At 44.6% G+C, this 22,676-nt stretch overlaps 1 protein-coding gene and 2 long non-coding RNA genes across 4 annotated transcripts in view; 2 read left to right on the top strand and 1 right to left on the bottom strand.

The window, feature by feature from the left end:
- Positions 1-4,418: 4,418 nt before the first annotated feature.
- Kiaa1147 (KIAA1147 ortholog) overlaps positions 4,419-22,676 on the bottom strand; it is a 42,009-nt gene continuing 23,751 nt past the window's right edge. Inside the window, exons 4-9 of the mRNA XM_028768417.1 lie at positions 19,666-19,819; positions 13,688-13,826; positions 12,315-12,446; positions 12,014-12,164; positions 11,209-11,277; positions 4,419-9,907 (exon numbers count right to left, since the gene is read on the bottom strand). Of these exons, the coding sequence (XP_028624250.1) occupies positions 9,712-9,907; positions 11,209-11,277; positions 12,014-12,164; positions 12,315-12,446; positions 13,688-13,826; positions 19,666-19,819 (841 nt within the window). The 3' untranslated portion in view covers positions 4,419-9,711. The remainder of the gene's footprint in view (positions 9,908-11,208; positions 11,278-12,013; positions 12,165-12,314; positions 12,447-13,687; positions 13,827-19,665; positions 19,820-22,676) is intronic.
- LOC114622063 lies at positions 8,413-15,475 on the top strand. 2 transcript variants are annotated; one of them, XR_003711538.1, is made up of 3 exons: positions 8,413-8,531; positions 9,901-9,996; positions 15,249-15,475. It is a non-coding gene; the product is annotated as an uncharacterized LOC114622063 (long non-coding RNA). The 2 variants fall into 2 exon arrangements; XR_003711537.1 differs by lacking the exon at positions 9,901-9,996.
- On the top strand, positions 15,771-21,297 carry LOC114622064. Its single transcript, XR_003711539.1, has 3 exons — positions 15,771-15,881; positions 19,883-20,026; positions 20,884-21,297. It is a non-coding gene; the product is annotated as an uncharacterized LOC114622064 (long non-coding RNA).

Consider the following 22,676-nt stretch of genomic DNA (forward strand, 5'->3'; position numbering starts at 1 on the left):
TCCAGTGTAATTCAAATGCACCTCTTGTTTATAAAAATTAACTAGTAAACTCGAGTTTTACTATGTGAAATTTTTAAATTACTTTTTTTTCCTCCCTTGCGTATATTTCTATACTACTGTGAGCAAAGGGATTGTTTTTCTTTTTTAATATAACATTTTTATTGATTCATTTTATTGACGATTTTATACATATTTTGATCATATTCACCCCTCCATTCTTCCCCAACTCCTCTCATATCCACCTCGCCCCTCCTAATAGTGTGTCGTCTTTTCTTGATAACCCAAAGAATACAATGGTGCTGTCTATGTATTTGTGCATGTCAGACCTTTCAGTAGATCTACTAAAGTAGACCTACCAAGGGCCACAGCCTTAAGGAAAAACAACTCTCCTTCCAGAAGCCATCTACAGTCCATAGGGGTAGGAGCTGGGAGCTCCTCCAGGCTGCACTGTTGACTGTCTTGATCTGGTGCAGGCAGCCACAGCTGCTGACGGCTGGCCCTTCTCCCTTCATGGCCCTGGCAGCCTGGCATGGAGACAGTGATAAATGGGATGTGATGGCTCACTCGTGGCCAGCAGTCCACAGAAGACACCTACTTACTCTCTGTAGCTGGCCAGTTGTGACACTGCATAGTAACTGCCTTCCACTTCACCATGAAACTTCCGATGCGGTCTGAGAGCTGCTGAGACCTGGCTGCTTTCTTTGCTTGTTTAATTTAATTTTATTTTTTTACTTATTAGCTTTACATCCTGCTCACTGTCCCCCTCCCAGTGACCTCCCCCCAACAACCCTTTCCCTAAACTCCTCCCTTTCTCCTCTGAGCAGGTGGAGGCCCCCAGGGGGCCCACACACACATGTCAAGAGAATGACGTGAAATTGTGGCTCCAAGCTGACAACCTGTGAGGTTCTGCTTGATGCAGCATCTCCAGTCTGTTTCTATGTTCTGCTTTCTCTCTGGAGATCTGTCTGTGTTCTGTTTGCCTGCTATTCTAAGAGATCTCTCTGTCTGTGTCCTGCTTGCTTGTGTGTGTGTGTGTGTGTGTGTGTGTGTGTGTGCACTTGTGTTTGTGTGTGCTTGTGTGTACATGTCTCCAAGCAGTTCTCTCTTTTTATCCTAAAAAATTCTCAGCAATAGGCCTATCATACATGTATACTAACACCAAGTCTTGGGTCTCTGTGGAAAAACATTGAAACAGATGGCTATAAGCTAATGTAAACAGGCAGCTTTTGTGGAAATTTACCAGCCTGAGTAATCATAGACCTTGTAAATAGGTATCCTTGGTGGATAATACTAACTTAGATAAGGACAAGTGACTCATAGACAGAATCATAGTGACCTGTCCCCTGAACCTTCACCCAGCCGATACCATGTTCTGAAAGATTTCTGTAGTCCCCCTGAACACCCACGCTCCAGTGTCATCTCCTTCTCCACGTCCTGTGTGAATAAGTAAAAATTATGATTTGATTTTTAAAAAAAAATTCTCTGGATAGCTATTCCCTGCAGAACACAGGTCCGGTCTTTTATTTTACATATCAATCCAGTCATTTACTCCAGGTTTTCCTTTTGATTACCAATTAGCATCCCATGACCCCAGCCTTTTGATTCTTAGGAGACAGCAAGCATACATTTTTTTTCCTCAACATGCAAAAGAATTCAGAGATTTGTCTGCCTTTGTTAAGCATAAACGATAAACTAATTGGGTCGGACCCTGTCCTGAAATTGCCAATTCCACCACAACTGGGCCTGGACTTGCTGTGTCTCAGGCTGACCTTGAACTCAGGAATCTGCCTGCATTTGTATCTGCCTGTCTTTGTATCTAACAAGCTGGCTCGTAATGTAGCTAGCTACCTCTGTTCCTTTAGATTCATGAAGCCCCTCATAATTCATACTGTATCCTTATGTTTTGCATAGTTGAGAAAGTGTATATATTTTGAACCCATGTTCACATCCTTAAAGACTGTCCTGAAGGTCCCAGTATTTACCATTTTGCTGAGACATAAGCCACACCCTCAGTTCCTGGACTTGTGCTATTTCTAATTATCATGCAGTCATTAACGTTAACAGGGAGGACATTCCTTGGAAGGAAAGGAGTCCTCCATTGCTAGTGGGTCCAGAAAATATGTACATTATTACACAAACAAACTTACACCCACAGAAGCCATCGATACTTGTGGAGGTACATACCAGGGCCTTGTCCCAGGGGCAGGAACCATGTCACTCTGTCCCTACTAGGGCCATGCCAGGTGTGGCAGGGATAGCCCTGTTCCAGTTGTTTGGGACCCACATGAAGACCAAGCTGCATATGTGCTACATATGTGCTGGGCGGCCTAGGTCCAACCCATGTTTTTTCTTTGGTTCGTGGTTCAGTCTCTGAGAGCCCCAAGGGTCCAGGTTAGTTGACTCTTGTTGGTCTTCCTGTGGAGTTTCTACCCCTTCGGGGCCCACAATCCTTCCTCCTATTCTTCCATAAGATTCCCTAAGCTCCATCTACTGCTTGACTGGAGGTGTCTGCATCTGTCTGAGTCAGCTCAGACAACATGCTCCTGTCTGCAAGCATTAACAGCATGTCATTATAACAGTGTTAGGGATTGGTGCTTGCCCATGGGATAGGTCTCAACTTGGGTTGGTTGTCCATTTCCTCAGCCTCTGCATTTCTTGTAGACCAGATAAATTTTGGGTTGAAAGTTTTGTGGGTGTCTTGATGTCTCCACTGGGGTTCCTGCCTGGCTATAGGAAGTGGCCTCTTCAGGTTCCCTATCCCCAGCAAAGGAATTTTTTTATCTGTTTATTTTTATGCTTGGCATTCTTATCATTTGCTTTTTATCAGTAAAATATATAAATCTAAATAACTTAAGTACTTATTACAGAGTAAGTGTTTTAACAATTATTAGTATACATTAGAAGAAATGATTATTTCAATAATAGTAATTACAATTATGTTGTTAGAATGTTCTTGTTCCTAACTTGTTTATTTACCCAATATATAAATATTAGTTCTGGTGAGATAAGGCTATCCAGTGTCAGTTACATTCCTTTTTCACTTTTTATTATTTATGAGCTCAGAAAGTAGGTGAGTATGAATCCTAACAACTTTTTTATAATTGCTTTGAAATTTGTGAGAAAACGCATACTGTTTGCATTAAAATTAATAATGATCTTTCAGTTAACAATTTGATTATACCTTCCTCTAGTCTGCTGCAAGCCAAGAACTGCAAACACTTGCCTTTCTAAGGAGTTGCTACCTGCCCATTAGGACTGTTTACTTTTAATACTAGCATGGACATTTCCTTTGCTCATGCCCAGAAGTCCTTGAGCTCTAGAAGGCCCACACTGGAGTAAGTTGGATTGACCCTTTGTCATTGTGAAAGGGAAAGTAACACCCTTAGCAGCAGGAATTTCAGAAAGATCAGATTTAAATATAAAGACAGTAATATACCTTTATCCATGTGTCCCACTGAAGTACAACCAGTGTATGAATGGAGTAGACAGCACCTACAGAAAGCCCGTAACAAAAGAGCATGAAAAATAAGGCTTGCCTATGTAGTACTGTGTGCTTATGGTGGTAGTAAACAGTCTGCTTTAACAACAGAGGAATCTGAAGATCAGCATAGATCACTTTATTCTGTGCCAACTGGGGAGGGAAAAGGGCTGCTATGGTGTAAGAAAATTTAAAAAAAAAAAAATCTGTGCTTCTGTAACAGCATGTAGGACCAGTATAGAATCCAGTGTTAGTTCAGAAGACACTGCATAGCTGCAGGTTCTAACCGTAACAGGCGTGTGGTTAGGGAAGGATATTAGACCCACATTCTAAATGTGCTGTTAATTTTGTTTTCTTTAGTCAGCTTCATTGTCAGTCTTCGTTTACTGCTTTTTCTTTGGATGGTCCATCCCTAAAATGTCCACATTTAATATCAGGTATACAGATGTTCAGCTCTGCTGAGATCGTGGGGATCACCTCCAGGCCTTTATACCCACAAGTGACACTAAAAGAATACCAGTTCCTATAATGCCCCTAAGGCATGGGCATTATTGGGTATGACTGCCCCACTTAGAAAATAGAAACCTAGCTTTTTGACCAGTGTTAACAACTCACTCTATACTGGTTTAAAATAACTCTCCCTATAGATAGATAATGTGCATATTTATCAATATATAATGCTCTGATAAGAGATTTCTGAAATGAAATCGCTTCTTTCTAGAATCTAGAAGTTTCAAAAGGTACAAGGTCCCGGTTCTTTGACTTTAGTTTCCATTACGTGGAGAGTGTTTATCCAACTGTAGCCTCTCAACGGACTGGCTGCAGCTCCCCAGTGTCTGTAAAGCAGCATTCCTTCCTCCCTTGGGCTCTACTGATGGGCTAGGCTGTCAGCACTCCTTCCTACCAAAAACTACATGGTAAAGGATCACAGCACACAGGCTCATGTTAAAATGTGAACTTTAATTGTAAAAATTTTTTTTTTGTAAATATAGTTATTATCAACCTCTCCACATAACTTGGTTCAGATATATACAGATACGATATACACAGGTGTTAACTTGTACCACAGAAAGAATCAATTCAAGAAACATTGACACTTAGCCTTGGGGTTAAGCCCAGCTTCCTTCAGGTCTGTAAATAATACTCCATTGAAGACACAGAGAAAGGATACATCGGTTTGCAGTAGTACCCAGAGCAAAACTTACCAGCATTCCTTCTGACTTTGTCATATGAGGTAAAGACTTGAAACAAAAATAGACTCTGGTCCTTTTATTGCTATAACTCTTAGGCTGGGGTTATTACTCAAAATAGGCTTTTACACTTAAGGCAACAGGAACACTATGTTTAAAAAAAAAAAAAACAACCTAGGAAAACATATTTCCTTGTTTACCATGATTTCTTTTTCAGGAAGGATTATATTCCAGACTTACACAAAAATTTATCCAAGTTTCCGGCAAATGAAGTTGGTTCGTTTCCCCGTCCCAAAGCCTGGCAGCCAGTTATGCAGACAGTTCAGGAGGACAGAATCCTCCATTTCTCATGGCTGAAGGTATTTCTGATGGGCAAGGAAAGTGAACTTTGGGTTTGCCTGACTTTTTTTATATATCTTTGCTTAATTTACCCAGATACAATGTCAATTTTGTATATATATGTATTTGCTCTGTATGGGCTTTTCACTTTGCAGTTTCATCTAAGCACATTTATAAAACCCTGCCCTGCCCCAGTGAGCCCCAGGATCATTAGGAAGCAAAGTAAACTCGCCAGACAAAACAGGCACCTGCTGCAAAAGTGAACAAATCCTCTGCTGTAAACCTGTCAGAATTTAAGTCAACATGGTTCTGAGAGCTAGCACCACGCTGACATTCTAGAACAAGCTCCAAAAGGAGTCTTATTTATCCCACCTTCGTTTTTCTACATAGCACCAGAAAAGTCCTATTCCTTTTCCGAATTTACAGTATCACACAACTTCCAGGACTTAAAATGAATTAAAGTGCCAGATAGTAGACTACCTCCCATTCCCCGCTCTCTCCCTTGACCAAGAGGGGAGAGTCACTGAAAGGCTATTTATGCTCTTCTGTTCCAGAGCTTTGCCCAAGGTCACTGTCCCTCTCATCCTTGCCAGGCCAGTTGACTTTACTTCCTGTAAAGCTGCTGGAATAATGCAGCAGAGGGTGTGTGTTAAGGCTTCACACTACCACGGACAGTGACATGTCTAAGAGCCTCCGCTGCTATTAAACTACAAAGCTGCCCGTTGCTTTTTAGGTGATAACTTTGCAATTCCTTTCCATTTCAACGCTTCGGTACTTAATTCACTACTCAGTAACACTGGTATAAAAATAAACTTCCATTTCTCATAGGAAAAGCATTACCTTTACTCACTGTCTTTTCCCCACAACACTGAGTACTTCAGTAGCTCCTGGGAACAGAGGTATATTAGCAATAAAGTGGAATAGTCAAAGCCCATGACTTGGGTAAAAAGGAGCCCTTAACTCCTCCCCTTCCCCTACCTGACTGAAAAGCATTTTCAGGAAAAGGGATGAAACTGGGCCTGCTGAGTTAAGCCTATGGGCCTTCGGGAGCCTCACCATGGGTAGAACTATGGGCTATGAGGGAGAGATGGATGCTGGGCATCTCTCAGAATTGTGGCCTATCAGCCTGGAAGCCTAGGGGAAGACTTCCCATGGGTGCTCCTGTCAGTTTTCAAGCTCTTCGAATAATAAGGCATGTTCACTGTGAGACCCAGCATTATCTTATAGTTCTGTTCACCCACACCCTGTATTACTTCTGCAAGGGCTATCACACTGGACTTGGAGAAAGCATCTCAACCCACTCTCTGGTTGTGCAGTTTAAGGGAAAAGACAGTTCCCAAGTCCTTGCATCTCTCAGAGGCTGGCTTTTGCCACCAACTAATTCACTACAACCCTTTGAGAAGTCTCCCCTAAAGCTTCAGTGGAAGGATGAGTCCGTCTTACCTTTCCAGCATCAATAGGGCTTTCAGTGCCTCAAGACAGGAGGTCCATCCTCCTTGCCGTGAGAACGAAGACAGCAATTAGCTATGGTTTAATTTACCTTTATCATCTAGCTAAAGCATATTAGGTAATTGTGTAAGCGAACCTTCCCATGAAGCATCTGGCACTACTGTATCGGAGCATCACCCTGACCTTTCCGTGGTTTCCAGCAAGGTAAGTTACAGTTTCAAGTTCCTGTCCTAACTTCTATCCCAGCAATGAGACCAGCTTCTCTTCAGAAGCCAGAATGGGTGGGAGGTGTGGGAGGCAGATGCCTCCTGTCACATTGTACTCCTAACCGACTGGACCATATGGGCCCCAGGTAGGACACCGACACTGGCCTGGATCCAGGCCCAGCATAGGGAAGGCTTCATGTTTAAAGCCAACACTAATACCAGGCAATGACTTGGCCTTCTTTTATAGACTGGTAGGAGATAAGCTCTGCTATTTTTACTGCTTCTGAGGAAAGAGTCCTGAGCCAGGCAACAACTAGCTGAGAGTAGTACCATCTGCTGACAAGACTGAACACATCCACTTTAAGGGGCTTTTGTTATGCTCAGTGTGTTGTACTTAACATGGGTGTCCACAAACCCAGTACCCCAGTTTCAGGGAATCTGAAGACTGTTGCCATTGGAAATGTCTTCTACCTTAAAAATGACTGAATAGCCAGCAATGCAAGTCAGCAAGTGCTTCCAGGTTAGCACACGGTTCCCAGCATGGTACAGATGGGGATTAGTGCTCTCCAGAAGGGCTCTGCCAGCTCAGGCAGGGGTCTGATGAGAGCCACCAGCAGAATGGCAGGACCCACATCGGAGTTTTTAGCCCTCTTCCTAGAGGCCAGTGTTAAGAAAAAAACGTCAGTTTCTGCTAACGGTCAGAAAGCTATGAAGGATATGAATTAACTTCTTCCAAATAAAGCCTTTTCAGAAAGTATTTCAAGAGTGACAGGCGAGCACATCCTGTGGCTGCTAGCTCCTGCCATCACTGTAGAGGGATTCCTATATAGTTCTCCACAAACTTCTTCCTTTTATAGGACACTCACAGCATATTATGCAGGCTTGCATCTGCTAACTAACTGCCACTGGGGGAGCAGTCTGGTATGACTTCATAGTGACATGGACTGGGCTCACTTCTCAAGACGTACTCTGCAGCAGATAAATGGGGCAAAGGTACAAGGGGTGCTGACAAACACACTGTCAGCCACACAGATGCCTGTGTCAGGTTCTGGGCCTATGAGGAAGCTGGCAAGGTAGGGAAGGACTGAAGGAGATATTAAACAAGAAGTTCTGCTCTGGTGGTTAGCAAGCCCAGAGCCTAAGACCTAACACAGCTGCTCAGTTACAAAGAAACCAAAAGGCCCAAGTTAACAAAGGACAGCCTTTCTCACCCTTGCTACCTTTACATCAGAAATTCTCAGCTTGCTGCCTCAACAGCACAGGAAACAGTGTTGGCATACAGAAGGCTCTAGGGAGGTTCTCAGAAATGGGGTCTTCAAGAAACTGAATTCTAAAGAGAGTCCTCCAGTCCCTCAGAAACAGCAGCCTGCTTTTACTCCTGCTCCTGTCTCTGGCTATCTACCCCTGACTTTGAGCTTTAGAGCCCAATGGAACTGTTGCTCCATCAGCATCAGGTAGTCCCTGCTCAGCCCTGGGTCAAGAGAAGGTAGCCATAAGGACAAAGCAGGAGAAACTTCTGCCACTGAGCACAGCTGTGGTTTTTTGTAAACATTGTGTTACTGGAATGATGGCTAGACCCACATTGCAGAGGAAAAAAATCAGTTAGCTGGGACAGTTTATGTCAGTGCCTAAACTTATTTATATATTTACAGAAAAGATGTTACCCTGACTCATCAGTGTCTCTGCATTTTTACAGACTAACCTCTTCACTCTTGTTTTTTTTTTTTTTTTTTTTTTTTTAAATCAAGGAGTACAGTGAAAATACTTGAGCTAAGCAATAAGCCTCAAGAACCTAGAACTGAGTTACGAGGCACAGCCCCTCCTTCTGAAGTCCTCTCTGCTGTGGACATCAGCCTGGGTGCTTTTCAGGTACAGACATGGATGTTTGATGGCTGGTTCAATGTTGAAAGCTATTCACATGGCTTTCTGAATATGGTTAACAACTGCCCTTCCACATAGTCCATGAGTCCAAAGTATCCCAGCCCCAAAGTACAAAGTGACTGCAGTCCGAGATCACAGACCAAAAGAAGCAGGCATGGTTGTTAGTCTGGGAATTCCAGCTATTCTCTTGGATGGGAGGCACTGGTATAGTTTCCCTGTCAAATCTCTTAGGTCTGTAGATCCAATTGCTTAGCCTAAGGAATGTTGTCTCTGCTTAAGAGACATCTGTGGGAGTTTCAAATTGGTGACGAGACCTGTTAACATCACATTGCAACCTGAGTCAACCAGCGTGGACACTGGCCACATTGCAGAATTCATCAGAAGTATCTGCTGCGTACCTTTCCTCCACAGAGCTCTTAAGAGAAACTGGAGATTTCTTCCCTTACCTGTTTGAACCTGTTAGTCCAAGAGTATATTCAGAGTTTAAGAGACTCAATGTCAGACGACTTTGCTTGTAAGCTTAGGGCCAGCACCACCCTTCAGCATTGGCCAAGAGGATCGGTGGGGCGCATACTGTAACTCATAGCTACCATTCCCTTACTTGGGAAGATTTCAAGGATTCTTTCCCTGACATTCTATCAGAAACATTTTTTTCCTTCTTTGTGGTCCCTCTACTCCAGCAAATCGAGAAAGTGCAGAATTGCCCTCTGACCAATAGGTGATCCCAACTTGACTCCTTGAACTTAGTGACCTTGAAAGGTCATCTGATTAGTTTCTGTTTGTAGGCAGATGAACATCTAAGGCCACACAAGGACACATGGTTATCTTATTCTCGTATGCAACAAAGGATGGAGACATACAGGTTTTCTGAACAGTTCATCCCAGAGTTTGACTCTGACTCACAGAACTCCTAAGACTAAACCCAAAGAAGCAGCAGTGGAAGACAGTAGATTCCCACGTCCAACCAAAGGCTACAAAAGCCTAGGCAGTCTCACCCCAGCCCCAGGGCTGAGGCACAGAAAGAAAATGGCAAAAATTACACGTGTTGGAAAGTATAAACAGTCCTTAGTGTCACCTTAATTAAAACTGAAGCTGCTGAGGGCCTGGGGTGCACTCCAGGCTCCTGTCACCACACACGAGTGTCTCACCATCAGTCCTATTACACTTCCTATGGACAACAGGGGTTGTCAATGACCAGCATGACGTCAATACCATAGGCCTCCAGCAGGTCCATGAGAAAGCTCCTGTCTCCCTGGGGATCCAGTCCCATGCCTCGGGCATGCTCCGCTGTTAGAGTTTTGTCTTGGCTGGCTGACACCTCCAACAGAGTCTGAAAAATCCGGTTGTTTTGTTCTAGGAAAAACCTGCATTTCCAAGACAGAAAAGGAAGAGAAGACAAGAGAAAAAAAGCTCATCTAGATAACCCAAACAAGGAGAGCCCCATCTGTGCTGGGTAGTCTACTTTTACAAGTCTTCCAAACTTGTAACAGTTTTTAAAGAGGGTAAAAGTTAAACTGTTACTAGTGTAATGAGGTCAGCAAGGAAAACACACAGCAAGAATTGCAGTATCTCTGACTGCTGTTTTCCTGTTTTAAACATAGCCCCTTGGAGAGGTTCCATAGACAACTTTGCTCCCTCTGAGAAACCTTCAGGAAAGCAAGTGAAGACACAGAACCTAATAAGGCAGTTCTGAGACCGAGACTTCAAATAAGAGACTAAAATGCACATTTTCAAAGCCCTGACTGGACCACAGAAGCCTCACTGGAGAGCATAGGGTTCTGTGCTAGCCCTGCAGTCCTAGGTCACTGATGCTGTACCCAGAAAGGGAGAGCTCAGAGATGCTGGAGTAGGCACAGCAGTTCTGAAGCCAGCAGTGTGGAAAGGGGAGGCAAGCCATACTAACTGAGAACGGCACAGCTCACACTGTGTGTTTGCTCCACGTGGGAGGGTGTCTGGAGGAAGAGCATGCATAAAACAGGATTCAGAGTCACAGCTTAGGAAGACGTTAGTTCAGCCAGGCTGCTTGGGGGATTGGCGAACTTCTACAGACATATCAAAATGGCTTAACCAGACTGTCTGCCCATTCACTCAGCATGCATGCATTAGAAAGGAGCCTCAAGAACAGGATAAACCTCTGTGGAGATGCCCTCATCTAAACTAGGACCTCTCCTGGAGATCTGTTTCTACTTCAATTACAGTTCTCCTCTAATTCTGAAACAGGATTTCCTGTGGCCACTTGAGTGTCATGTGTACTATGGCTACCAGACCTGGGGAAGAGAGATTACACTGTATTCAAGAGCTGGATTTTCAGATGATCTCATAATACCCAGCATAAAGAACTGGTCTTTTCAGAGGAGACAATGAATGAGAGGGTGGAGAGATGGGCAGCTATGTGGTGACATTCTGGATGCAAATGTTCAACACAATGCACTTTCAGGGTCCCCATTTTCTTCTCTACCTGCCCCATCTCTTCAGCCACTCTGCATTCACCCTGATAGCTTTCCAGGACTCAGGCTACCTCTAAGGACAGAACACTGAGAGTCCTGACAATGATAAAGGCCACCCTCCACTGCAGTGAGTTTCATGGGAGGGATGCAAGTTGTTCATAGAAGTTGGTACTGAAAGCATTCCCAGAGCCCCACAACTGATGTCCAGGCTGACTCACAGCACAAAGAGGTCCTCTTCACAAGGGTTGTAGTCTCCTTCAACTTCCTGGGAGTACAGAAGCATCTGCCTGTTGGAAGGGAGAACACTATCAAACTCCAGTGGCCACTGGATCCAATTATGTAATTGGCAGCAACAAACACCAACAAATGGCCATATCTCTCAGGAAGCAGCACCACCCAGAGTTGTACCAGGCCTGAGGTAGAGTAAACAAGGAACAGAACCTGGACTCAAACCCAAGATCTATGGCCCATTTTGCCAGTGGTTCCCACCCCTCTCCCCTGTTAGTCATAGGACTGTTTTGTCTAATTGTCCACTGACTGGGGATTATATGCTAACCCTTTATTTTGTAGGATAAACAATTGAGTTACATGGGACAGTGTACATACACAAGCTTCCTAATGGGTCCACACAAAGTAGATGCTCAGTAAATAGGTATTCCCAACATACAGGCCAATCTAAGCAAGATCTTTCGGGTGTTTCTGAAAGGAAGTGTGACTGGCTCCTTCACCAGGGTTTAGATTCTCAAGCCCATTCAGGAACCACTTATGCGTGTCTGCTACCCTGCAGTGAGGGCAAGATGGAGGAATTGTCAGCCCTCCTAAAGGACAGACTTCCCCTTGATTTCCAGAGATTAGGAAAGCCCAAGGAAAGTGGTGGTAGAGTGGGCTTTTCGTAGATTTCACAGGACCACCCTGAATAGGATGCTGCTCGTGACTGGCCTTCAAGTCCCTGTTAGCACAGCACTGGCCTGGCCTGCACTGGCTAGCACACATGGCATGCATACGGCAGCCGGGCTGCCTCACCTCTGCTCATTGAGCCGACGGTACTTCTCCCTATCTGCACTGTTGATCTTCAGCAGGGGTTGCAGGTGGTCATGGTGTGTCTTTACATTCTGGTTATCCACGTAGACATCGTACAGCTCACGCTTCTCCTCAAATATCTTCTCTGTGGTGCCTGTGGAGCCTAGGATTAATGAGGTGTGAACCCCAGGGGGACACACACACACAAAGCCAGCCCAATCTTACTACAGAATCAAGCATCAAGAGTCTCTTTCTGAGAGAATGGTTTGGACACAGGGAGAGGAGGGGAGGGGCCCATACTCACAGGCTACATAGGACACCTCAACTTCCAGGCTCTCAATGTCAGCCACGTTCACATAGAAAAAAGGCTTCGACTCAGGGATGGTGCCCCCAATGCCAGGCAGGGAGACATTGGCCAGACAACAGCAACAGTACACTGTAAGAGTGGGACACCAGAAGTGAGGAATTTTTCCCTTTCCTCCACTCAAGACCAAGCAGGGCCATACCTCAGAACACTTGACCTACAGGAAGCTGCTACATTCTGTTGTTTGTTCTTGCCAAACCCCATATTGAGGCTTGGACACCAGTGTAATAATATTGGGAGATTAGGGTCCCTAAGATGGAATTAGATCACAGAGGTGCTACCCTTATAAAACGTTTAATGTAGTCTGGAGACACTGAGTCAGTTATCTCTAAAGTTATAAAGGGAGCACTCCTTCCGCAATGCCTTCTTTCATAAATAATCTCTTCCACCATGAGGCCTCAAAAGCTGACCAAAGCCAAAAGCCAACATCATTCTCTTGGACTTTGAGAACCATGAGCTCAAACAAACCTTTTATGATTTCTCAGCCTCAAGGGTTTGGCTAGGCCAATGGGAAGTTGTCTCGGAAGCTGGGGAAGGCTTTGTTTGTGCTACCTATCCTGTAACTAGGTAGTCTTGGAAATTCTTCAGGGCCCCACTGAAGAACCTGATATCTTAAAGTTCTCATTGGCAGTTTATCACCAAATGGATGCTTTCTGAATTTCTCTAACTAACCTGACTGGCCTTCTTCCTCCTCAAGGCTGTGGCTCGCTAGAACCTCCCATCCTCTGGTCCTCCCCTTTCCATGCTCTCCTTCGGCCTCCTGCCCTTGCACCACTATTGGCCAACCTCTTACACCTGATACCTTCATTCGTCACTCCCTCCAGATAATGCCATCATTCCATGGTTATTAGATAAGCTTTATGTCACTCTCAAACCCAGCTATTCCCCAGAGGTCCTAACACAATCACCCAAGTGCCTGATGCACATCTATCTCCCTGGAAATGTCGCAAGTGGTGAACACCCATCGTGTTCTAAGTTAGCCCACCACTAAACAACTCATTACTCCTTGGACCCCACTCTTGGTGGCTTCATGATCCTTGTCATCCTAGACTCTTCCTCACCTATGCCCTTGCATACTTAGCTAACCTGATCCAGTTTACCTCTTACCCACAATCCATCATCTCTGCTTCAACCCAGACCCTTATCTCTCCCCAGATACTAAGGTGACCCCCACCTCCCATCCATCTTCATTGCCTCCAGACTCCACACTCTAAATCCAATCAGAAGCCTTGATCCCATTGAAATGGCCCAAACTCTTACAAAGTTGGTCAACAACTGAAGGATGAGGGCATGTGGATTGGGCTACTGGTTACCTCTATAGCACACGACACCCACGGGTGGGGGAGAAAATATCAGAATGCGCTTTCGAAGTAAGGCGAACTTCCAAAGAATGAGGATCTGTTCTCCAAAGAACTTAATAAACTGAGACATGCAGCCAGCCGGGTGTGTGATCTGGAAACACAAGGGCAGGTGGACAGCTTGTTAGAGCTTGGCACTGTGAAACAGCCTTCTGTTAAAAACTCCCATCAAGCATTAAGAGACAGTTGCTTCCACACAAAATGGTTATCTGATGTTTTAAATTTTTCTTTAAACTGGATTTCTCTGATGCATCAGCTCCCCTGACAGAATGAAGTTTGAATTTAAGGACTATAAATACTTTACTCCGGATAGAAATGCAGAGGAAACAGCTGAATTTTATTACTTAAAAGAGAGATTGCTCCCCCTAGAGAGGGAACCCACTCAGAGGAGAAGAGGGGGGTTGGAGGGAGGATTGTAGGAGGAGATGACCAGGAGGTGGGCAGTGAGAAGGATGTAAAGTGAATTAAAAAAAAAAAGATAGCTCAAATGATTCAGTGTGCTTACTGTGCGATCATGAAAATAGCACTCATGCAACAGGCATCCCACAAACACCTGCAGCTCCTGACCCAGAGGATCCAAGCCGCGCCCCCCCCACTCTCTCTCCTGACACAGGTCCATAGATACACATAAACTACCCTTGAAGATCCAGCAGGCCTTTATCACAAAAACACTATTGTATGTGATAAAGTGAAGAGCAAACAGTCTGAAGTTGGGGTTCCCGGTATGCAGGGACCAGGGGACTACTGTGTACAGCAAGGTATCTGCAGTAGTTACAGGCAGGGACGGTACAAGGGCCTCATGAATACCTCTGCTAAACCTCAACTCTAACCAACTTCCTTGGGAAAACAACTGCAGGGAGGCCCCCTCCCCGAGGGCTGCCTTCTGGAAGGACAGTGCCAGGGGCTTAGAACATGAAATTGCACTCTGCCTCTGTCATCTACTAACAAGGAAGCCTGGGAAAGTGACCCAATATTTCCAGTCTGCTCTCCTAGTCTGTATAGTGAGGAGACCAGACCATGGGTTACCTCACTAGGCTTAAAGACCACCTGAGCCAAAACACGAGTGACTTAAAGCTAGGAACAGCCAAGACATAGAGAACTCCACTGTCCACTGGCAGAATAGAGGCTTCAACTCAGAGTACTACAGAGGCCTGTAAGTACTTCAAAAGGGCACTTGGATGCTTAGTTGCTGGCATTAAGAATGTTCATCTGCCATAAGAAAGGCGGGCCAGCCAAGTTCTGAAGGCAGGCAGCTACTCTAAAGTCCACACTGAGTTTAATAGGCTGAGAGGTGTGTGGAGGGCCCAAATACTAAGCTAGCCCTGGGGCAGCCCCTGCATTCTGCCTCCAATGGCTGTCCTCCATCCCTAAAGCTTTGACTGGACTACCTGGGAGAAGAATTTTCCTTTCCAAGGCAACCTCCACCCTGACACTCGATTCACCACCCCCACACTGCATACACAGCTACCCTCCTGAGCACATCCACTGTGACTCTTAGCCTCTCTATGTCATTCAGTCACCAGAAGAGAAGACCCCGGTTGAGAAGACTGGTCAGATCTCTCTTCAGCCGCTGTCTTCTATCAGGCCAAAACAGCGGACAGACAAGAAGGGAACCAGAGGACAACCTGTTCTTCCCTACCTTCCTTCTGCCATCTTCAGGCCTTTGACATGTATGCGCATGCACTGCACACGGGTCTGATGGGGCTTGTACAGATGTGTCCTAGAATAAATTATTTACCCCAAGTTCTCATCTCATTTATCTGTTCATATTCACATATGCATTAACAGGAACTACCTCCCAAGTGATGACTTTGTGCCTAAGTACGACGGATTCTAGTTTCAACCGTGAATAGACACAGTCGGGTCCTGACTTCCACAGATAATTGGCGAGCAGAGCAAATCAAAAAGCAACTAGAATGCAGCCTGGGGAGCCAGCGAGGTGAAAGGACAGCAGTCATTGGGGGCAAATGGGAAAGTGGTTGACTGCATTCTGGTAGATGGTGAAGGCTTCCCGAAGGAAGGGACATCTAAGCATCAACATGATGATCTGAAGGACACAGTCTTGGCAGAAGAAGGTGTATATACAAAGTCGCCTGTGCCAAGGAAGTGCTGGGATAGCCACCACAGGGTGTCTTCCTCTCTCCTGAAGGTTAGTCACAGATCTCATACCCTTCTGCACTGTACCCTGGTCAGAGCACAATGAGGCGTTTCTCTCGCTTTGATTTACATGTCTTTCTTTCTGAGCTTGTTTCTCTCTGGCTTTTACAGAGAACAATAAAATTTTCCCACTGTGAACATGTACATGATCTTCCATAAAAAGCGAACGCACTCATATCCCGTATAGCCAGTATCCATGGAGGACTGCTTCCTAAGACCCACTCCCCAGACACCAAAACCTATGGAGACTTGGTCTCTTGTATAAAATGAAAAAAAGTACTAGCATGTAACATACACAGTTTTTCCCATACACTTTAAATCACCTCTAGATTACTGATATACTTCCTACTCTATAAATGCTATGTAAATCACTGGGTAGCACTTCCTGCAGAATGAGAACAGAGCCTGTATGTGTTCAGATGTGTTGCCTGACTCTGCGGATACAGAATCACAAATACAAGGCTGGCTATATATGACTTCTAGTGCTGTCATTTTGCCCAAGCCTGTCCTGTGTTACCCATGGAAGCAATGCCCGCCCCCATACTTCACCCTGCCCTCGGGCCATATATACATCAATAACTATAGGTTCACTCATATTGTTCTGTCTCCACAGATAACATGTGTATGTATATTCATAGAAAATACTAGCATGTAAGATCAGTTCTTCCCATATACTTTAAATCACCTGTAGGTTACTGATATATCTAATACCTTATAAATGCTACATAACCCAGTGTAAGCACTGTTTGCAGAATAATGAGGAAAAAAGCCTGTATGAATTCAGAATAGATATGTTGCCTGTGCTGGCATCTCTGAGGGAAGTGCTGTGCCTCTTAGAAAATACATAATATGTTTATTATGGTTTTGTTGGAGACTGATGGTTTAATAAGGTGTGGTCATAGTAGGTATAGTTTTCTGCCCTTGCTACAAAAAAGACCCAGTAGAACTTTTCTGTCGTCATCTTATGATCTGATTTGTTATTCAAAATGGCAGTTTACTACATGAATATTCAGTCTCTCTACTACTTGAACACTGCAAAATTACACACACACACACACAAATATGTGTGTGTTCTGGTGTTTTCATATCTAAAGGGCAGATCCCAGCAGTGCAGTTGCTAAAACAAAAAAAAGTTTACTTTTTATTTTAATTTTAATTGCTGACATGCTGTTTTCTGATAAAGAAGACTTCAGCACATTTGTATCTTCAGCGTATGTAAGTATCTTTCTACCATATCTGCGAGCCTGACAGGTCTGTTAATAAGTTGTCTTTAATGGGGTAAAGGCAAGTGGCAAGTATCTTTTCTCTTTTTTTTCCCCCTCTTTGCCTATGGGGTGAGGAAGCTAAGAGCATTTAGGTCAGATGTTGGCCCCGTCCTTTGCCTTGGTGATAGCCAAGTAACTTCATTCAGAAGAAAAGGGGCTGATAGTGTCCCCATCAATACATTCCCCAAATCCTTCTGATCAGCCTGTGCCCCTTGCCAACTGTCTCTTGTGCATATCACAGGATCAGGAAATCTGCATGCTCCCTTCCCCTGGACTCTCAGGCTACCTCCTCTCTTGTTAAGTTCTGCATATGGGGAGCCATGAATGCAGACTGAAGACAGGAAAAAAGGAGACTTCCTTCATCTCATACCTGCTGTTCCTACTTCTCCAGCAGCAGAGAGCACTCCTCACACTCAGCCCCAGTGGCACAGCGCTTCCCTCAGAGATCCAAGCACAGACTATGTAAGGGCCTTCCTTCCCGTCCCTGGGCTCTGATCCTGATGTCACTACTCCTTGTGCCCAGGCCTTAAATATGGCGAACAGCATCCATGGTAACACCTGTGGCCCCGGGGTATTTACAGCCTTGTCCAATCCCCTCTTCTTCAGGAACTTGCTTCTAGGAGAAGATGGCTACAGGCAGCCCTTTCATTCTCCGATTAGGTTACAGAGCCCTGACTTTATCGTGCTAACACTCTCTTTTTGCTGACCTTGATGAAGCGAACTGCCAAGCTGGAGTCAGCCTCAGATGGTTGAGAGCTGAGGGCAAGCACTAATAGAGGCCTTCAGTGTTGCATCCCCTAAGAAACTTTCTCCCGTCAGTGTTCATATCAGATTAGAAAAAAAAAATGGGTTCTTGCTCAGTTGAACCTTGCTGAGACTTGAACCCTGGCTGGAGCTCTAACTGAAATCTCTCACAGCAGACCCTAAATCTGGGATTTGGTTAAGCCATGACTGGAGTCCTCACCACAGAAACTGTGGGACCATACGCATGCATTATTAGAAGTTTTTAATCTTGAGTGATTTGGTAGGCAGCAATAGTTTGCCAATCTGTTGTCTGAGATTCGTAATGTATAGGTTTACTCTGTTCTCTGAGTGATCCTTCAGCCTTCTTGAATTAGTTTTAAATGCCTAACATACTCTTGTTTTGATAAAATCTTATTACTTCTTTTCCCTTTATGGCCAAATGACTTAAAAAAAAAAAAACCAAACAGTCTCATTTAAGTAATTTGCTCTTGACCCAGTGATCATGTCTGTATCCTCTTGTCCACGTCTTAAGTAGGGCAGGGAGTGAACACTGGTTTTGGCAAAGTCCTGGGTTTAGATTCTGCCTGTTTCCCAAAGCAAGTCACTAAACCATTTACTGATAAGCTTCCACTGCTTTAACTAGAAAACAAAGATTAACAAAACAACCTTCTCTTGTTAATCTTACTTTAAAAGAGTGTTGCAACAGGTATCAATACATTAGCATAATGCCTAACTCACAGGATATGCTAAGAAACTGGGATCATGCCCCACCTACCACAGTCTGGAATTAGCATCCCTTCTGTTTTACATAGCCAAATGTGACCGTCCTGGGGCAATTTGAATGAAAAAAAAAAAAACCCAACCCCCACAGGCACTATTAGTAGGTGTGGCCTTGTTAGATGAAGTAGGTCACTGGGTCACTGGAGGTGGGCTTTGAGGTTTCAGAAGCTCAAGTGTCTCTTCAGGTTCAGTGTCTCTGTCTTCCTGCTGCCTGCAGATCCAGATGTACAACTCTTGGCTCCTTCTCCAGCACCACGCTTGCCTGTGTGCTGCCATGCTTCCTGCCATGATGATAATGGACTAAACCTCTAAACTCTAAGTCAGCTCCAATTAAACGTTTCCCTTTATAAGAGTTGCTGTGGTCATGATGATTCTTTACTGCTATAAAACCCTAACTAAGAAATGCCCCAAGACACCTTCTTCCATAAATTCATGCATTATTTCTTTACAAGAGGAGTCCTAAGCTTCCTGAAATATCTTGTGCCCAGCCACGGGACAAGAAGAAGGAAGAAAAGCTAGATTCGTATTCTTAGACCCTTTTAAATCTTCTGAACACCTACTGCGTGGCCAGATTTCCTGTTGACATTAAACAGACGTGCTAGCATAAATGCAAAGGATGCTACAAAACTTCCAAATAAAACAACGTCAAAAAATAACACAGCTAAGAAATACCATGTCTGTTCTTCAAAACTCTTCCTCTTTATGTTTGGCTTTACAATAGCAGAAGCAACCAACACAATCAAAAGCATCCTCCCTCCTTGGAGTCCAGCATGAGTAGCACAGCGTATGTGGCTCTGTGCCATGGTTATAGAAGGCATATTATTTAGTGTAATTTGCTTTATGTCTTAAATAAACTCAAATGCTTTTGTCTAACCCAATTCTATCAAAAGCAAAATTCTGCATGAGGCTGAGGCATGATTTCTTAATCATCTAAAAATGAACCCACAATGACCATTCCCAGACACATAAGAGAACAGCCAGCCTCACCTTCATCTCAGGATACATGTAGCGGTGAATGGAAGGCAACCAGTAGACAGGTGGCAAGCTGCCACCCCTCCCGGGGCCAGCATGGAGCACCCCTTTCTTGTCTTCATAGAATGCAGCCAGATGAGAGTAATGTCCCGGCATCTCCAGCTGGTGTCTGTGTAACACACATATACAGTGAGCAGCTCTGCCCAGCATAACTGCATATTTCTACCCAAAGGGCTAAAGGTCTGGATGCACTCACAACACCTGCACCTGGAGGTTCCCTTCAAGTCTCCACTACTGTTAGAGAAGATCTTTATGCAAAGCTCAAACATGAGGCCTGAGATTCAACAGCACCACGTAATAGATTTGGAACAAACAGGTTTGTCTAGTGTCTAATTCTTGAGCAACCTGTGTTGCAGATCACACGTACTTCTCAGAGCACTGTTTATATTGTGAAAAGAGACAACCCAGAAGACCACACACTCCATGTCTTTGCTTTGTTTTGTGTAGAATGTGTGCCTGAATGTGCTGTTACAATGGAACAGTGAGATCTGAGCCCTCAATGCTCCAAAGGGAGGAGGGGGGACAGTTATGACTGAAGGCCACTGAGGGCTCATACTTCCAGATCAGCTAAATGAATCAGAATCTCTCCTCCCCATACCCTACCCCTGTCTCAGCCTCTGCTCAGGCTTGTCAACCAACCCTCAGATCAAGACAATAGCACTGAGGTCCTAGACCCCTTGGACGATGAGAATGACGCCTCCAGGCCAAGGCTTTCTGTTGAAAGGGATGTTAGAGGTTGATTTTGTTCCCTCTCCAAAGATATGGTGGAATCCTGGGCCTTTATCTTGGTACCCAAGAAGATGGCTTTATTTGGATGGACCTTAGGGGGCAGTTAGGTTAGAGAAAGGTCTTTTGAGGGAACCCAGATTCTATGTGACTTAAAAAGGGGAAATTACACATGCACACACAAAAGTGTGGGGTAGACACGTGAGGATGACTGCAGACACTGAGGGGATTCAGATGCCCAGGATCCCAGAGATGGCCAGCAAAGCACAGAGCCAGGAGAGACGTGGGAAGTGGCCCTGCTGACACTGACAACTCTTAAGTCTCTGGAACTATGAGACAGTACGTTTCTTTTGTCTAATTACAGATACTGTTACCTAGTCCCAGCAAGGTAATATAAGGATGAATAAAAAGCTCCAAACACCTCTGAACCTTGATTTATTTTCTCAGAGCCTTCCAGTGACCACCAAACAATGAAAAAAGCTTCAGAGAGGCAGAGACATCCCTAACTGTGGCTGAAACAACACTGATAAGTAATATCTCAGCTCCTCCTTCCACCGACACGCCATGAAACCTACTCCAAGTTGGAAGACAAGTTGCTCAGAGTCAAGATTTCCACTGAAAACGTAGTAGCAGCTGTTTTCAGTCAGTGCCAGCCCAGAGTGGCTTCCAGCACTCAGCAACAAGATGATGGCAAGAGACTTTGTGGACAAATTTGTATTCAATCAGAAAGATGACAATCATCATTGTACTTAAGATATTATTAGCTGTGTCTGTGACAGTGCACATCTATAATCCAAGCACTTGGGAGGCTGAGGCAGGAGAATCATAAAGTTAAGGTCAGCCTGGACTACACAGTGGGACCCTGCCTCCACCCCAAGAAAACTTTAGAAAATAATTACTAAAAATAAGTGCCTCTTTCTAACTTTAGGAGCCTGAAAAGCTATGATTCAGGAGGCAGCTATGTGTTTGGTACTGATAAACAAACATTCAGGTGCTTTGAGCAACCACTGTCACTCTCAGAAATGCTCCTGGGATGGACAGGAAAGCCTGGGTGGCTAAGGGCTGGCTGGATGTTCTGAGAAGGCAGTGGCTTGCAGGTACTCTCCAGGGAAATGTGTCAAGTTCGATGCATAGGTGAAGTTCAAATGTGTCTGATTTAGGCTCCATTTTGCCTTAAAAGCCCACCAAGAATTTCTATATTCTGTCTTTAAAAAGGTAACTTATACCCAGGGGAATTTAAAAACGTACCTTCGTTTTCTGTTTGCCAATTTGCTACTCAATTGTGGGCCTTGACTTTTTGACTATAGTCAACACTGTATTTGGATGAAGATTCTACAAAAATAAAGTCAGTACTGTGAGTCTTTCAGACAAAAGCTAGAGACAGAGGCAGCTTTTCCACTAAGCCTGGCAACCTGAGTTTGATCTCTGATTCCACTCCCACACACAGAGGACAAATGTATAGCTCTAAAAAGAAAACAACTAATGTCAGAACTCTGTCCTTTGACAGCCTAAGGTGTCACTGCCTGATAGGACAGAGTGGCAGTAATACACAATGGAGAAGAGAACACGGACTCAGAGGCACGAATAGAAATGTACAGTTCAGAGATGACTGTTATCAAAGATGGATATGATGAGGTGATCAATAAGGTAAATTCAAACTCCACTAAAGCGCTTCCCAAGCCACCCATATCAACTGATCAAGAGTACTGCTGTAAACAGTGACGATAAATGACTCAGTGAGTGCTGTGGATACGAAGCCTCCACTGTGTGAACCAGACCAGGGCTTCCCCTGTAGGACCAGCCACTCTAGGGTTCTCTTTAAGCCCACAACCCCCTCCCTGTACTGTGTGCAGAAGTGATGTGTTCAAGATGCAGTCTCTGCTTCGATCTGTCTCTTTACTGGCTGAAATGTCAGGTGAGTCACAGTCCACCATCACGCTGGGAGATGGGTGAGATGGAGGGCCCTCACTCCAGTCACCACCCACACTGGAACGCTTCTCTCCATCTGGCCTCAAACCCTGTGCTAGAAAGCTGGAGTTCTGACTTGTTCGAACTGCTGTACTCTGGGGTCTCCTCTTTGTTATAGGAATTTAGCTTCTAGTTTAGCTAAAGCAGACATTGGTACCCAGGAAATGAGTTACTGCGGAATCAAGAAACCACAGTGTTGAGGTATTGGCTTAGAAGCTGAAGAAGAGAGTAAGGAAGGAGAGGAGGGGAGGGGAGAGGAGGGGAGGGGAGGG

The sequence above is a fragment of the Grammomys surdaster genome, unplaced genomic scaffold (assembly GCF_004785775.1).
Source record: "Grammomys surdaster isolate TR1022 unplaced genomic scaffold, NIH_TR_1.0 186, whole genome shotgun sequence".
Lineage (NCBI taxonomy): Eukaryota > Metazoa > Chordata > Mammalia > Rodentia > Muridae > Grammomys > Grammomys surdaster.